Source organism: Corvus moneduloides, chromosome 4 (genome assembly GCF_009650955.1).
Source record: "Corvus moneduloides isolate bCorMon1 chromosome 4, bCorMon1.pri, whole genome shotgun sequence".
Taxonomy (NCBI): Eukaryota; Metazoa; Chordata; class Aves; order Passeriformes; family Corvidae; genus Corvus; species Corvus moneduloides.
Window position 1 is genome coordinate 8,143,040 of NC_045479.1, and position 18,032 is coordinate 8,161,071.

Consider the following 18,032-nt stretch of genomic DNA (forward strand, 5'->3'; position numbering starts at 1 on the left):
AGTAAAATCAAAGATTGTTTTTAATTCTTTTATAATACCAAGGCTCCATATGGTCCAATATGACAGATAATAGCTTTGAAAATATTCACCATTTGTTTCTGGCCCAAAAATGTATTAATATGACACCTCTTTATGGACTCTTTATTTGATGCATTTCAGCAATCAAAGTTTTCTAGAGAAACCCAAGTGTTAATGAAATTAAACTTCATGGAGTTGTTGAATTTATAATAAATTGAATCCTATATTTCTGATCTGTCGAATAATGCAGAAAGATCCTTTTTACATACTGAAATGTAATTCCTGTACTGTAACTTCATTTTTTTCATTGGAGTTGAAGCAAAAGGGAAGAGAGAAGCAGATTCAGTTTTAGCTAAACTTAAACTAACACTCGTACGCTGGGTGGAAACTTCAAAGGCTGTGAGTACCTGAAGAGTTTTAGACAATTGTTTAAGCAGTCTTTAAAAGAGAGCTTTGCCTTTACGCGGCTTATAAATGATTCCAGTGGCCACAGATCTTCTGCATATGGGAGAGATCTGAGCCAGAGGTGCTGGTTGTGGTTGCAGGCATGGCTCACCTGGTTACACTGTTTTTCTGAGGGGTGTCTTGACATGCCCCTGGTCCTCTTTGACACTTTTCAGTGAAGCACCCAGTATTGCCTTGAGCTGCACTGTTGGATAATGGTTGTTGAACTGCTCCAGGGACACACACATGTATATATTATTTTTATATCCCAGGGTAATGTGCCACTGCAGTCAGCACTGCACCAGCTGGCCTGGGTCATTAGGAGCCCTGTTCATGCCACTAGTGCAGTACTCACTGTGACTGGACACTGCTGCCTTTCTGTTCCCAATAGGAGGAACATGGAGGTTGTGTTCAGTCTTACGGAGCTTTGTTGGTGCTCAAAAGGGAAATCTCCTTCTCCTGTCCACCTCTGAGCATACACTCCACCCTGTGGTCAGATGAGTGCTTGTGTGGCAAGCTATGGTTTTGATTTTTCAGGTGTTAATCCAAGGCAAGGGGTGGAGGATATAACAGGACCACTATTTTTGATCAGCTTAAACCAACAGTGAAACTACCGTGAGTGTCATATAGCTTATAAAAGTGAATTTTATGTGTCCAAACTTACTTCTGAAGTATTTTATAAGCCCTTGGTTGCTCAACAGTTGAAAAATAGGCCTTTTTCCTAATTAAACATCTGGGACATTCATGTTTGAAAAGTATGTTTTTGAAAATCTTGTCCCCAGATACTTCAGCAAAGATATGTATAGCCAGCCACATTCCTCTGAAGCAGTTCTCCAGCAGCATGGAAACCTTGTTAACATCCAACTCTAACTTGATTCTCCAAAACTTTTATTTTGTGAAGTGTTCACCATCAAACTTGATGAAGGTCTAATTCACAATGTTATGACGGCAATATACTTCAAAGCAAGAGGAAATCTATTTTGGTACTTGTATTTTGATTAATGAGTTTTCTGAATCCTTTCACTATAGTTATGTTTGTCAGGTGTGGCATCTTAAGGATTAATGATAACTTCAGAGCTATTTTTCTGTATGTGATTTGATGCCTGAAGTGATGATTACCAAGAAATATTTCATTTTACAAAGAGAAGCCACTTACTCATAAAACAGATTATATCAGAAACTATAGAACACCACATAGCAGGAGACACATTGTTATTGTGACAAATAATTGAGAGAAACACAGGTAGCTTTCTCTCACACACACACACAAAAAAAAAAAAAAAGAAAATGAAAGAGACTATTCAGCTTTTGAGAGATGGAGGAATCTCAAGTATACATTAACTTTCTGAAGTCAGCAGACAGATATCTGGTGGTCTGGGAAATGCCTGCAGTTTGACAGCTAGATTGTTCCTTTAGGCACAGTCATGAACTGGAGAGGAGTGGAGGAAAATAATGCCTGTGAGGCTGCCTATGGTGGCAGGAGAACTGGTGACAAAAGACATGAAGAAAGATTAAGTATTCAATGCCTTCTTCACCTCATTCTCTACTGATAAGACTGGCCTTCCAGAGTCCTGGGGGTCTCAGAGCAAGAGGAAGAGCTGGAGCAGGAAATACTCACCCTCAGTGGAGGAGGTTCAGGAACATTTGAACAAACTGGGCATAACCAAGTCCATGGGTGCTGGTCGGGTACTGAGGGACAAGTGCTGGGGGAACTGGCCAATGTCATTGTAAAGGCACTCTCAACATCTTTAAAAGATTGTGGTGAATAAAAGTTCCCATGAAAAAAGGCAAATGTCACTGCAATCTTCAGGAAGGCCAGAAAGGATCTAGGGAAGTACAGGCTGGTTAGCTTCACCTGAGTCCCTGGGAAGGTGATGGAGCAAATCTACCTGGAAACCATTTCCAAACATCATAAGGACAAAGAGGTCACTGGAAGCAGTCAGCAAGGATTTATGAAAGGGAAATCATGCCTGACCTACCTGACATCCTTCTACAAAAAGATGGCTGGATTAATGAGAAGAGTGGATGTTGCTCATCTTGACTTTAGTAAGGCTTTCAACACCATCTCCCTTAATACCCTCACAGGCAACCCAAGGAAACGTAGGCTGGATAAGTGGACAGTGAGATAGATTGGAAAAAGGCTGAACTCCAGGCTCGTAGGGTTGGGATCAGCAGACCAGCTCTCTGCCAGTCACCAATAGTCCATTTGAGGGGTTGATTTTGGGGCCACTGTCTTCATCAGGGGCCAGAGGGCACCTGGACAGGGATGATGCAACAGAGTTGTGCTGGCAAGCAGAAGGACCTTGACAGGCTGGAGTAATGGGCTGACAGGAACCTCGGGAGGCCCAGCAAAGGCAGCTCTCACTCTTCCAGGTGCAGTGCGACATTCCCTGATGTGCAGTGTTTGAGCATTGCATTTGCAACAGTAGGACACATTAAGCAATTAGAGGTTGATTCACTTCCCTGGCATAGCACTTCCCCGGTCAGTAGGTACTCGAGTAACTATGTTGGCAGAGCAATTTATGCGCTGCACCAAAACACTACTCTGGCACAACCTTTTGTGTAATAAGTAGAAGCCTTTAGGAAAGGAATTTAATTAAACTTCAATGCCAAGCTTTTTACAGAACAAAAAATTGCTAAAATAGCCTAAAATATGTATTTTCTGTTTGTGATCAGGATGTGAATTATTTTCCAACCCTACTGATGAGCTTTGTATATTTGTAATGAATACTGAAAAAGAAATGACAAATCTTATGGTGACTTCTTTAGAGTTAAGGTCTGAAGAGCCAAAAATTGGCTATGTAGTTTTAGCTTCACACTATAGATATGCATTTACATGTTGTAGACTGAGAGTGCTTGGTGTTCAAGCCTAACCTGCAACTCCTTGTCTATGATTTGATCCAAAGAAACATTAATTCATGTCTGGGTTCATTTTCCTCCTGCTCATTTCTGGAATGATGCTATCAATTTACCTTTTATAATAGTCTCTGCCTGGATCGTTTCTCTAGTCCAAAATTTCCTAATTGCCTGAACATCTTTTCTGAAACTATGACAACTCTCCTAAGTAACACTGATACAGCTGAGATGTTTACTGTTAATTTTGTAAATCTTGGCCTGCAGTATAAAGCAAAAAGCCTTCAGGAGACAAGAAAACTTGAAGTTATAGTCCAAGATCTTGCATTAACATGAGAAGATTGGTCTTGTATTGCTTAAGGGAATCTCATAAACAAGCTCTTCCCCCTCAAAAAGTTGTTCACCACACATTACCACCAGTGTGCCAGAGTTTTGGTCTCCTTGTCTTTAACAGCCACACAATAGCTGTAGGTTCCAGGAGGAGCAACCTCCTTTGTGATACCCAAAGATCCATTACTTAGAAAGGGGTAGTTACTGTTGTGTTGTGGTAGTTAGGACTATTCATTTCTGACAAGCCTGTAAGAAGGACCAGGGTCTTTTTTGTGGGGAAACAGAGACCCGGGAACAGCCAAATGCAGGACTTCAGAACACAGGCTGAGATTGTTTGGAGTTTAATAGAAAGTATATATTTAATATATACTTGAGTTTCAGCTCTGTTTATGTTCCAGCTCCACAGCTCTCATCACATTTTCTTATGCTTGAATTTTTCCCAACTGATCATTTCATGTTCCAAGTATCCATTTAAAGCACGAGGAAAATAGCTGGAGGAAAAATTATAAGGTGGGGTTTTCTGGTGTCATTGAAATCTCTCTCATGTAGGTGTCACTAGCAGCTCATCCCAAAAGTTCTATCTGAAAACAGACAGCACTCTCTCTCACCATGTAATAGCACATTTTCTTGACAATCCTTCCTGTGCTTCTTTTCAAAGGGAGAACTTTTCAATGGGTTCACAATGGTTTAAAAGTGAAAGAGGGGAAATTTAGGCTGGATATACAGAAGATATTCTTCCCTGTGAGGGTGATGAGGCCCTGGCACAGGGTGCCCTGAGAAGCTGTGGCTGCCTCATCCCTGGAAGTGTTCCAGGCCAGATTGGATGGTGCTTGGAGCAACCCGGGATAGTGGAAGGTGTCCCTGACCACAGCAGGGAGTGTGTCTGAATGGGCTTTAAGATCCCTTCCAATCCAATCCATTCTATGGCTCTGTGATTCTATTTCATGATGAGCTTAAGCTTTCACTTACCATCAGGCTTGTCATAGCCCAAAGGTTAGGAAATTTAGGGGGAAAATCAGACATGCTTTATCTCACATGGGATTTATTTATCTAATGAGGACTAGACATTCATATATTGCTACCAATATTAGTTTCTGATTCATGAAAGTTAATTTTAATAGTGCATGGCCAAAGCAAACCCCAAAATAGCCTGAATAGCAGCATGTGCTTACTTTGAAGGAAAAGCAAATGATGAGACTTCGTAGCATCACAGAATCATTTGTTGGAAAAGACCTTTAAGCTCATCAAGTCCAGCCGTCAACCCAGCACCACCACTATGTTCACCACAAAACCATGGCACTTGTTTGGCTGCCTTAGGTATTTCAAATATATATCCTATTCTTATTATTTTACATAGCTTTTACAGAGTGTTTAATTTAAAATAGATCTTAGAATTAATAAAAATGTGTGTTTTGTTCTATTTAGGACATGATTAATAAGTTAACAATAGAGTAATGATTCAGAAAAGTGAATTTTCTTATTTTCATCACTTCATGCTTTCTCAGTAACTCCTTACCATACATCCCACATTTTTTCAGTTCATGGTCAGTTTTCAGCTGACCACAGATCATACAACTAAACAATGATAAAAAAAATAGCAAATTATCCTAAATTGATTGTTTGTTCCCAGAAAAAGTTGCTAAATTAGTACTTGCCTATAACGTCAAGGGTGAAGTGTTGCACTAGTGAAAACAGGGTAATACTGCTGGATTCACCCGACAGTAACCAACCTCTGTTGGTTACACATCTCTCTGTTAACTTGCCTCCTGAGAAGAGTCACAGAAAGGACATTGTGTGCTTGCTGTGAGCACAAAGGGAAAGAAAAAGGTGTTTTTTTACTGTCCTTTGGTATGTGGTGACTGGAAAAAACAATATAGCTGTAACCCCATGGGGGAAGCAATGGGAAGGGGACAAGAGGAACAAGAGCTCTCGTGCTTGTTACTTAACACAAAGCTTGAAATGTGGTTGAGGGAATTGATTCCAATTTTGATAACTGTGTTTATTGTATTTCCCTGAGCGTAGCCCACAGGTTATTTGGAAGAATAACTTTTGACTTGGCAGCAGTTGGGGTTGTTTATATATATACAAATACATATGCCTGTATATGCAGGCAAGGCAAGAGGAGTTTACTGCAGCACATCCCCTCTTCCAGCAGTCACCATGTACAGCCCTCACTATCAGCCTCTGATTCCTTGACTGCTCTGCTAACATCTCTCTGCATGATTTTTTGGGGGAGCCTTAAAAATTTAGCTCTCTTGTTCAGGAATGGGTGCAATTTATGTCTGTTCTGTGCTCCTAATGATGATACAGATGTAAATATTTGACTAGACTCAAGAATCAATCCCTGTGGAAAATCCTATGAGCTTCACCTCTGAACCATAAAATGTAACATATTGCAACCTCTCTATGAACTCAAACCAGTATTTTCTTATGGCAGTATGGAAATAAGCTGCTTGGTTTTGCTTTGCTTTTTGCACACCATGGTGATCCCTCTTAGAGGAACTTCCTCTAGAGGAAATGCAAATGTGGTGTGAGGAACACCTTGACCCAGATCCCCTGAGAGTGTAATTGCAGCAGATTTTGTGGCTAGCAGTGAAACAAAGAGAAAGAAAGGTTTTTTTAAAGAGAAGCATTTTAAGGAGCTTAGCATAGAAGTCAGAATTAGGAGTCTGGAGGCAAGATATGAGTGCATGACAGTGCAGGGACTTGTCACCCAGAATGAGTTAATGTGGTAACAAAACAGCAGCTCTTCTCCTCAGCTGAAAATGGAGCTTCTTAGCAAATCAGCTGCCTAATGCAGAAGTACAAGCAGAAACCAAACACAGAGGTGAATTGCCTGAGGGTCTCACATATTTCAAAGCAGAGAACTGTAATGATATCTTAAAGAGGTATAGACAAGCCAAGGAATACCTGTGGCATCTAGAGAACATGTCTTATGAGGAGCAGCTGAGGGAGCTGGGGGCACTGAGCCTGGAGAAAAGGAGGTTCAGGGGGAAGCTTCTCACTCTCTACAACTCCCTGACAGGAGGGTGCAGCCAGGTGAGGGTCAGGCTCTGTTCCCAGGGAACAAGAGACATGACAAGGGCAAATAGCCTCAAGTTGTGCCAGAGGAGGTTTAGATTGGATGTTAGGGAAAATTCCTTCACTAAAAGGCTTGTCAAGCATTGGAACAGACTGCTCAGGGAAGTGGTTGAGGCAGCAACCCTGGAGGGATTTAACCAATGTGTGGATGTGGCACTTGGGGACATGGGTTAGTGATGGCCTTGGCAGTGCTGGATTAATGGCTGGACTTGATCTTATAGGCCTTTTCCAATCTAAACAATTCTATGATTCTCTCTGGTTAAAATACTAGAAATGCTGCTGAAAGGCTTAGGAATATTAACAGTATTATCCTTGCTGTCTTATTTATCCCATCTTCTCTGATAAGCAAAAGTTCAGTAAGTCAGTGACAGTTACTCAGATTATTGGCTGTTGTCATTGCTCTCACTTAAAAATATGTATTATATATTATTTAGGTTATCATCCTCACTACACATGGTGACATGCTTTACCTTAGAAAAAATCAAAATACAAAACAGAAAGAAGAAACAGGACAGGAGAGTAGCTCAGGGTTTTAATTATAAAGCTTTAGGAGTTGGGCCATGGTCAGACCATTACTGTGACATCCAAAAACTTGCTGCCTCTCACTTGGAGGCTGTTTGCTTTCACAGATCAGCAGGTGGAAAGGATTGCCATAGATCCTGTTTACAATAAGGGCAAAAGTGTGCAAGAGAAAGAAATCTTTTTTTTTTCTAGAAGGAGGTCAGCAAATCATGAAGATACCCAAACGGATTTGGGATGTGTAATGACATCTGTGCTTAGTTAACAAAACAGCAAATCCAAGCACAGATCATGGAAGGCATTCTGCCTAGCCCATGACACATGACATTTTCTGCAAGTTCAGTCTGTATTGGGTCACAAATTATGGACCAAAGACAATGAACAGCACCAGCAGCTCATCAGACTGGAGGGTACCAACACTGGTAGATGTGCCTGCAAGGAAGACAACACAGGTGCTTGAGGTTGCCCATCACATTGGATTCAGCAGCAGGGGGAATCTCCATGTTAATACATAATCAAGCATTCACCCTGTTGTTGTTGTTGTTGTTCCTCTTCTTCTATGCTAACCTAGCTGAAGTCTGATATTGTTGGAAAAGAATTGGGGTGAACTTGCTTAAATGAACTCACCTGCTTTGTCAGTGGTAGAGCCTGTAGCTTCGGTCCCTGAGAGGATCAAATGGTGGTATGTGAGAGCCCTCTGTTTACAAGTAATTTCCTGATCAGCCCCACTGGTGCTCCTGACATCCTGCGGACAGTGACTCACAGAACAGTGGGCACTTCTACAGTGGTCCAGGACCAAGTACCAGTCTGCAGTTATCTCCATGGCAAATCTGAGTGGCTCCATCCAACTACTTTGGACTTAGGTAAAAAAGAGATCAAAAACCAGCTGCTTAATTTTTACATTTCCTGACTTCCCAGTGCATTTAAAAATTGTAACCTTCCTGTTACTATAAGGGATGTTTTTATACTTAGTGTTCAGCTGATACCTGCCAGACCACAAATCTGGACCCACCAGTTTGCCAAAAGGGATAGTGAAACAGCATGTTTATGCAAATGTTGCAGTATCTCACAAATCCATGTCACTTAAAAACATACAGAATTATAACATGTGGCTTCTTCAAATGTATCCTGGGCTAAACGCTTTTGAGATACTGACTGATTCGTTGAGCCACATATGTGAATACATGGACCAGGCCTGGATCACAAGATTTTTCTTTAGTCTTTTGTTTGTGTGAGTCAGCCCAAAACTGCTGGTCTTGTTTGGGTCTGGCAGAGCTATGCCTCCCCTCATAGGTGACATGAAAGGTACGAGACAGCAGAGAATCAGACACAGGAAGCATCTTGCATGGTTTCCACCTGCATTTTCCCTTGAGTTTGGTGGAGAAAAATACTCAGGTTTTCCATTTTAGCACTTGTCACAAAACAAAAATGCAAAGCTCTCAAGGAATGAATCTGCCAAGAGCAGCAAACCTCTCATATGCTTTTGTCCAGTAGAACATTTCAAGGGTTTCTCCTGACTCTTCATTTTTCATTCTACCCATTCAGAATGAATGCATCCTTACACATACACTGTAGCACAAAGCCACCTGCCTGTGTCATCCTGTATCATCCTCATTCATTTAATGGGAGAGAAGTGAAATAGTTCCTGCAGTGGTGGTCATTTCAGGATCATCTAGAGCATTGGCACAACAAACTGTAGAAGTAACTATTGTCAGAGTATTGTTTCCTTCTACATTCCCTCAATTTCTTGCTTCAATATAGCTGTCAGCATGCATGGCATTCACTTCTCAAGCCACTTTATAGGCTGGATTTTAAAACCGCAGCAAGCGAACTGTGTGAAAAGGCACTGCCACATGGACCGTAGTGTTTTCCTGTTGCACCTTTTTTCCTGCCTGTTAGCACGATGCATCTCAACAGAAATGAGAACATTACTAATGGCTTTGAATGCTGCATCAGTGATGTGCAAATGTTTGCCATACTGTGGCATAGCACAGCAGAGAAAACACAATTTGCAATCCCACCTCCAGAGTAGAGTAGACTCTAGTAGAGTAGCACAGAAAGTGTAGAATCCTATAATAGGATTGCTAAATGAAACCAGCAGCCTTTGCTCTCTAAGGCTTAGTGATGAGTGCAGGAGCTGCTCACAGGGTCAGTTAAAGCTTGCCAGCACTGAGTGATTTCAATGCTGTGCATTTCCGTGGTTCTCAGTTAGAGCAGTGCCTGCAACAATGTGATGCGTTGTTAGCAAAATGCTTTAAGTGCTACCCTAAAGGGAGGGCAATTTTAGCAAGGCTTTTCTGTTTCAATACATCATCTGCCAAGCCCGGCTATTTTTATAAGATACAGGAGAATAGCCAAGAAAACTAAAGAAAATAAAATATAAGTATATATATATATGCATATAAATTGTAGGGGGCAGGATGCTTAAAAAGTGTATTCATCAAATATGGCAGGCAAAGTGACTGTGGTGAGAAGTTTGCAATTTCACTGCATGCTGAAGATATTAGTTAGTGTTTGAACAGGACAGAACTGTAATGTCATCACTGCCTTAGGAAAAGGCGCTGACAGCCTGCACAAGCAAACATTTATGTCTCCCATCAGATCTCAGGCCAGTGTGTTCATAGGGAATGGCTGTAGGAGCTCAGCTGGGACTCCATGATGGTACTGGTGTGCTGTGAAACATAATCCCCAGCATGCAGGAGGAGCACATCTTAAATCATCCTTCCTTAAACTGTGCATTTCCTTCTGAATCAAACACCCTGTCAGAGCAGTCTGTTGTCAGAAGGAGGTGTCTGTGGAGGGAGGTCCCCAGCAGACTCCCCGTGCCTGCTGGCTGACCTTGGCTTCATGTGATTTTGACATTTGGGGACGTCCTTTTCAGATGACAGCAGTTTGGTAGCTGCCTACTCTGTAACACCAGGCCCAGAAAATAAACAAGAAGTGAGAGTATGTTTAGGACCTGATCTGCAGCCTTGGGGGTCAACGGCAAAGCTTGAGTTGACTTTGTTTTGTAGGTCTGAAGCTTTATCACTGTTCTGTGTAGCCACATTGCATCAAGGCACAGATAACTCCTCATGACCCAGATGTGCCTTCTCAGGGTCCTCTTCTGCACCCTGCCCAGAGCCCAGGAGCCCAATGTCCGCTTCAGGCCCTGCCTGAGCAGTTCTGGAAGAGGGCTGTATAACAGCCCAGGGTCCGCTTGTTCTGGACCCTGCCCCACATGTTGCCTCCTCAGTTTGACTTTGGCCCAGCATCGTCCATGAGCCAGGCTGTGATCTGGGTCTCTGGGTGAATGTGGCTGCCCCTGGCCTGCCCTGCTGCCCGGCTGGCAAGTGGGACAAGCCCTGCCCTGCCACCCTCTGAGGACTCCGGCCGTCTCCATCCTGGCACTGGGGCTCCTCCATGGCAAACCAGTCACAGGACTGGAGCCCTGGAAGACACAGCTTACTTCTCCCTTACTGCTTCCTTCCTTATCAAACCCCAATGCTGGTGAAGGAATGACCACCATCTACATGAGGATGACATAGGAGCAGATGCAGAGATACCCCCTTTCCGTATTAAAATTAATTCCCATTGTGTCCAGTGGGGTTGCCCATCCATGACTCAGCACACTAATAATTGACAGATGGGTGTCATTCTGATGTTCACAGGGGAAGGGTTGATTTTACCAATGCATTTCAGATAGCTTCTACTGTTCCAAATGAAATGGGGTTTTCAACCCGATACCAGGAATTGCATGGCATTCCCAGGTGTGCTCATGAGCAATGTGTGTTCTGGGTTACCCAGGGAAATCTCCTTCTGCCCTATGTAAAAGTAGTGTCACAGCATGCTTATTGAATTTATGTCTCCAATTAAAAGGTAAAAAAAATTACTGATTTCAGAATATATAAGAGGGTTTTGCCATTCGCAACATCTTAGTGCTCATTATAGATCTTTGAGGTATTTTGATTCAAAAGTTTTATTTTATCCTTCTTTTGCAAGCTTTCTTGCAAGCTATTTATAGACCCAATAAATAAAATACCTTTCCCTGGGCTATACTGAACACCAAAGGTGGTGTAGCTCCCCCAGACTTAGCTAGATTCTCCTGCTAATCTCAGCAACCTATTTCTGTCCCAACAGGTGTAGTTCGCCAGGTGAGACCCATAATTGGACCTTTCCATGCCATCCTGAAATTGGAGATGAACTACGTCATGGGTGGGGTGGTGTCTCACCGCAACATCGTCAACGTCCACATCTTCGTGTCTGAATACTGGTTCTGAGGGACACCCACAAGCAAGTGCTCCAGCCTGAAACATTACCACAAGCTATTATGTCATATACTTGTTTTTAAAACCCAATAGTGTTCTTTTTTGTTTTATTTTTAAATATTTGGTTTATAGTTTAAGACAAGTAACAAGCTATTACATTGATTAGACATAGGGTGGAGCAAATTAGGTGAGCCCGATGTAGTTGTTTGTATAAATACGTAGTGTGTAAAACTGCTCAGCTGCCTGGTGGAATTTAAAATTTTTCTAAATGTTTGGACAGATCTCAACTATTGCTCCTTGTCCAGGTAACTGAATGACAGGCTGTGGAACAAAACAGATGTCAGAGTTCATTGGGATGAGTATATGGTCTCTTTGGATGGAGGAAGTTGGATAAGGATTAATAATTTCGCCTCAAATTAACTACCTTGAGGAGGATTGTCAGAGAGTGATAAATAGTTCATTTTGGGCCCTCTAAATAGGCCCCCAGAATTGCTATTAACGCCTGAAAAGTTCAGCCTGGATATTTAAGAAGTGTCACTCAGCTGCAGCTACCAGAGGAAGTGCAAAAGGAACTAGAAATACTTAGAGACTAACAAGCTATTACACATATTAAAAAAATGCTCCTTTTTTTGGGTACTTATTATTTGATTGTAAGATTGTTTGATTCCAATTAAACAAGTACCTCTCATTGAAATTAATCTGTTACAGGAACACAGCATATTGCCTAAATTCCAATCTCACCAGTACTCAGCAATACACGGGAAACTCCGACCTTATCTCCTGTCTGTTATCAAGCTCCATGCCATTTTAAAATTGGTAATAAAATTAGCATGTTAAACTGTACATTTCCCATGCACCAAACCAAGGCATATGTAATATTATAAGGAAAATCTCACAAATAAATGAATGTTTAATGTATTTTCTGGCCATAAAAATAATGTGTCTTTTTTATTACAGAACAGGAAAGAAATAACTCCATGTTTCAGTTTGTTATGTTTGTTAAGATATGAGGAAATAAAGAAGGTCAGATGGAAATACTCTGAAGTATGCCATGGTTTCTGATTCCCAGGAAAACAGCATGATACAGCTTTTGTAAGCAAGTTCATGATATACATATTCCCCACTCAAACCAGACCTCCTTGGTCTTTATTGGCACTAGGTATGGAACAGGTTGCCCTGAGAAGCTCTGGCCGCCCCATCCATGGAATTGTCCAAGGCCAGGCTGGATGGGGCTTGGAGTAACCTGGTCTAGGGGAAGGTGTCCCTGACCATGGCAGGGGGTTGGAACTGGGTGAACTTTAAGGTCAGTGTGATCCTGCTACCTTTACTTTTTAAATGAGTGTTTGTGGTCTAGGTCTGTTTGGGAGGATGCTATTGATGCAGAAAATAACAGGTGGCAGCTGTGGCAGAAGACAAGTGTGGGCTCTGAGGGACATTTCTGCGAGCCTCTAGCAACCTCTAGCAACCCTTTAGCAGTGTTTCAGCAGTTTGGATTTAGCAGTCCAAAAATAAATTTTACAGGGATGCTGACACATGACTTTTCTGTATTCTGTGGTGGTGTTAAGACACATTGTGTAGGAAAATTTTATTTATGTTTGTATTCACTGGCTGGGCAGGGATGGAGATGCTCATGCCATGGCCACAGTGCCTTTTTCTTACCCATCTGAGCTTGACAACTCATCTCCCAAGTCGCACTCTTGACACCAGTGAGATCACTAATGCAGCTGGATGAGGAACCCACCACCGGGATGCTCTCGCCACCTTGGATGGGCTTTCCCAGCTAGGTGGGTCTTCACAGAGGTTAAACAAAGCATCAGTTCCCTTTGCCATTGGCTATGTCACATACAGAGCCAGTGGTGGTTGGCTGTGGTTGATGTGGTTCATTTAACCTTTTTTTTGCTTGTGAATTGTGACAATACCACTCATAAGAGCAGCAGGGAAAATATTAACACAGTGGAAAATCTGCACTCTTATCTACTTTTTGCACAGTGATCTCAAAATAAGCAAACAATAATGACAGCAAAGTAACTCTTTTGGAGGGCTTCAAAATGAATCTAAGGGGATTCCAAGCAGCCACATGAGACAAGGCTGTTGGAATTCAGTAGAACCAAAATAAATTTGCTCCTTAATATAATTTGTTTTCTTGAAGAAAAAAAGAATCTGCAAATAACAGCATTCTGCAATTTCTTTCTATTGTGGGCAGATCTACTGTCTTGATATTGTCTCTTCTCATCTATTTCCTATAGCAAGGTTTGAGTTTGGGTCCACTGGCTGCCTCTTCCCTTTTGATTTTAAGTACATTCAACATCCAGAGCTCAAGGAGTGTTTGAACACTCTCAGGCACATGGGGTGTCCTGTGTGCAGGGCGAGGAGCTGGACTTCTAGGATCTCTGTGGGTCCTTTCCAGCTCAGGGTATTCTATGATTCTATGGTAACTAATCAAACGTATTTATCTTGATTTGTAGGAAAGGTATTATCTCTGAAAGTAACAACAACAACAAAAGATCCTTCTCTTCCCTAAACTGGCATTTTTGCTGGCTTTTCAAAAGATACCAGCTTAGGTCTCCCAGAGGATGCTCATTCCAAGGGCTTGCAGTCAGTCACCCCCAAAACCAGCAGTTGATTGTTCTCCCTTGGCCAAGGCTGGAGTGAGCATGGTTTTGATGTAACAGCCAGAGCCCCCCAGGTTGGCCAGCACAGCACATGCCTAGCCACGGGTTAAGGAATGCTGTTTTCCCTAGGGAAAGGGAGAGGGACCAGAACGTGATTTATGTTGCAGGGTCCCGAGTTTGGCTCAGGTTTCCAACCCGCCCACAGGCAGACCGCAACCCACCTGCCTCTGTGCCCTCAGCTTCTGTCCTCCCAGCCAGGGCTCCCAGACTCCCCGCAGCGGGTGGGGAGGATGCCTTTTCCTCCAACTCCCCTCTGGTCTCTCCAGAGCAGGGCTCTCTGCTCTGACACAGCAAGGAATGCCAGAGCCCTTCCCACATCACTTCTGCTCTCCAAGTGCCTTTGTTCCTGCTGCCTGCGGTGAGCGCGGGAGGTGTGAGGCTGCCTGAAAATTGCTGCTCCAAGACAGAGACATAAAGTACACCCACCAAGTCTCCAAAACATTGGTCTGATGAAAGATGTTTTATTCCTGCTGTGGCTAAAAATGTGCTATCTCTTCTGTAATGAGCCCGCTTTTTTTTTTGCTTTCACCTTATCCTATTTCACTGGGGTTTTTCCCTCTTCCTTTCCTTTATTGAATTTTCTTCTCCCTCTCCATATTTTCACTCACATCGTTTCTTTTTTTTTTCTGTCAATGAGTGTTTACTTGTAACTGAGCATTTGAAGTTTAAACATGATCACCAGACCCAGGAGAGAGATCTTGAACAGCTGCAGAGAGAGTCATCCTGGGGTGACTGCAGACATACAAAGGCCTATTTGCTTTCATACCCAAATGTTTTACCATGATAGTCTGAATCACATTCAGATCATGCCAGGATGGACACTTCCATGGGACAGTTTCTGGCCACCTTCTTTTAAACTTCATTCTTGGAGCACATCTTCTGTGAGGAAAGGCTGAGAGAATTGGGATTGTTCAGTCTGCAGCAGAGAAGCTTTGGGGTGACCTAATTGCCCTTTCCAATACCTGAAAGGAGCCTGCAAGAAGGATGGAGAGAGACTATTTACAAGGGCCTGGAGTGACAGGACAAGGGGGAATGGCTTCACATGGACAGAAAGCAGGTTTAGATTAGATACTAAAAAAAAATTCTTCTGTGTGAGGGTGGAGAAGCCCTGGCACAGGTTGCCCAGAGAAGCTGTGGCTGCCCCATCCCTGGCAGTGTTCCAGGCCAGGTTGGATGGGGTTTGGAGCAACCTGAGATAGTGGAAAGTGTCCCTGCCCATGGTAGAGGGTGGGACTAGATGAGCTTTGCGGTCCCTTCCAACCCAAGACATTCTGAGATTCTGTGATTCTTAAACGGTGTTTGAGATTCCATGAGGGCAAAGCACAGTTACCTCAGGATCACACCTAGCTTAAGTCTGGCTTTGGGATTGCTGGCATGGAAGTGGAGTCACCCCATTTAAATTAAAAAACAATAAATCAAATGGAAGGTGATGCCTTTTTCAACCTGGAAATGAAACTCGAGATAGTTTTAGTATAGGAGGCAATATAAAATTTGATCTTTATTTGAGCTCCAGGGGCATTTACAGAAGAAGGTTAACAAAAGCCCACCCCCACGGGAGTGAATACATTTTTATAGGTTTTAGGAAATTAGCAAAATTGATAGAACGTACCAGTAAGGAGGACAAGCGATGATGCAATTCCCCCCAAGTCAAGCCCCTTCTCTGTAGCCCCCACTCCCCTTGGAACTAGCTGTACTTTGTTTATGAAAATGTTTCTTGAAGAGCTGTTTTCGGCCTTGGTTTCCAGAAAGAACCAAGATAGGATAGGGGCCTTGTACCCCCTGGTGCTTGGAGCTCTGCAATTTGTTTTCTCTTCCTGCCTAAGGAAACGGCATGGAAAACTACTGGGAAAACTAGCTATGAATGCATTAATAAGCTACAGAGCTCCAAATATATGTGTAAAGAATATAGAGAATATATAAAAGAAAAAAAAGATAAAAACCAATAAGGATCAAAGGAAAGAAGCTGTGGTGTATCACACCATAGGTGATGGGTATCTTGGGCTGGCCATGTTCACAGAGCAACATCTGCAGGTTGATCCCCAAGATGGTGATAAGCTTTTTCGTTTTGTCATTGGCTGATGGTTCTCACATGAGTGAGATCGGGGGCAGATCATACAGTGATGCAGGGGAGAGCTGATAAAAGATTTCGGTTTTCTCCACTCAGGCAAAGCCAAAACCAACTTTATCTGAACCCAGCCCATGAGTGACCTTGGACCTGATCAGAACAACCACCCTTGACTCTGGATGTGAGGTAAGTTAAATTACACACTGCTGAATTGTCCTAATGCTGCCAACATTTTGAGCAGAAATTGTAATAACAATAAAAAAGCACTACTGTAATGGATACCATCATAACTCTGTAACTACAGTTTAGGTTTTGAAAATTACAAATATGTGTTTAACTAAGGCTAGCCAGAAAGTACTAAATGGTGCTTGAACTGTGGCCAGCTGTCTAGAAGCTAGAAATTAGAAAAAAATTGGGGTTTTCTCTCCCAAAGTGGAAAAATTGTGTACGTTTGTACCTATTGAGCTGGTGACTGTTTGTCCAGCCCTACAAGGAAGCACCAGATTTTCTGTGGTATCAAGAGGATGAAGTAGTTTGTAAAACAACTGCCAAAAAATAGACTGTCTAGCCTTCAACTTGTGATACACTTTACATCTTACAGATTAGGGATTTCATTTGCAGCCACTAAATCTCATACTTTTTTTTTATCAGACCCCATCAGTTAACAAGTCATGGTAAACTTTGCTTTCTTTAGCAACAGTGAGTTTCATTTAGTCTTGAATTACATGGACTGACTGATCTTGGTGATGTTTCTTCAACTCATACAAGCAACTTGGTTCTTTCCAACTCATGTACCTTTGGCTACTGAGCTCTCTAAATGTTTATGATTATAATTCTTTTTTTACCTCTCCCCTGAGTAAGATTTACACCTGACCCCTTATTCCATTTCCTTCTCCTTAAGTTTCTCAGATGGGGAACAGCTGGGAACATGGAAAGAGTATTTCAGCTGCAGATGCCTGTGTCCGTCAAAGAGAAATTAGATGTTCTGCCCCCATAAGCCACTGTGTTGCGGAGCTGCTGCTTCTGTGTCAGACGGAGACCAGAGAAGGTGGTCATGGGGGTGAGATGAGCAGAAAAAGCCAGGAAAGTATCTGTGTTAGCAAGCTGGAAAGGGAGTATTAATGCAATCTGAGAACATGCGGGCCTTGCCGAGCTCCTCCCAGGCAAAGGTTACACTGAAATCACCGGTGGCTGAGGCTTGGCTTTGGTTTTGATGACTGGCCAAGCGCAGTTATCTGATAGGTGTGGGTGGCTACAAGATTGCTCTCATTGAAGGGCACTGACAAAATGAGCTGCTTTTCTTCCCCCTTAAATCCACAAGATTTCCCAGATCTGCTGATGAACTGCTTACTGGGATGGGGTTAGAAAGCTGCTAAACTGGAGTTCCACAGAGATGGGCTTAACCGGGCAGGGGCACAAGGACTGTGAACAGGCACACGGGGTGAGCTGAGGTGGGATCTGAAAAACCCCTCTTCAACAGTGGTGTTGTATTTGATGCTTGGAATAGAGGCTGCCTCTGCAGGAGCCTTTCTGTTGGGAGAGCAGTGGAGAACAGCAGTTCCATGAGGAGTTTGGCCAGCAGGGCCTCTCAGGTGTCTCTGCAGCAAAGCTCAGCCCTCCATTCTCTGGACTCCCATCTCCTCTGAAACATGGAAGCAGGGGTTTGGCACAAGAGACTGGGACCCACCTGGTCCATCCTCTTTTCCATGGTGGTTGGGTATGACCTGGTGAAATGGAGAGGCCGTGGTGCTGGACTGATGGCCATGTGCCATTCAGAGCCAGGGATGTCCAGCACCCTGAGTG

The 18,032-nt window shown here is 42.9% G+C and overlaps 1 protein-coding gene across 2 annotated transcripts in view; it reads left to right on the top strand.

The window, feature by feature from the left end:
• The window catches only part of FBLN1 (fibulin 1), a 77,937-nt gene extending 65,407 nt beyond the window's left edge, over positions 1 to 12,530 (top strand). For both annotated transcript variants that reach the window (XM_032106849.1, XM_032106850.1), the window contains exon 17: positions 11,365 to 12,530. In XM_032106849.1, the coding sequence (XP_031962740.1) occupies positions 11,365 to 11,504 (140 nt within the window). In that variant the 3' untranslated portion in view covers positions 11,505 to 12,530. The remainder of the gene's footprint in view (positions 1 to 11,364) is intronic.
• Positions 12,531 to 18,032: the final 5,502 nt, after the last annotated feature.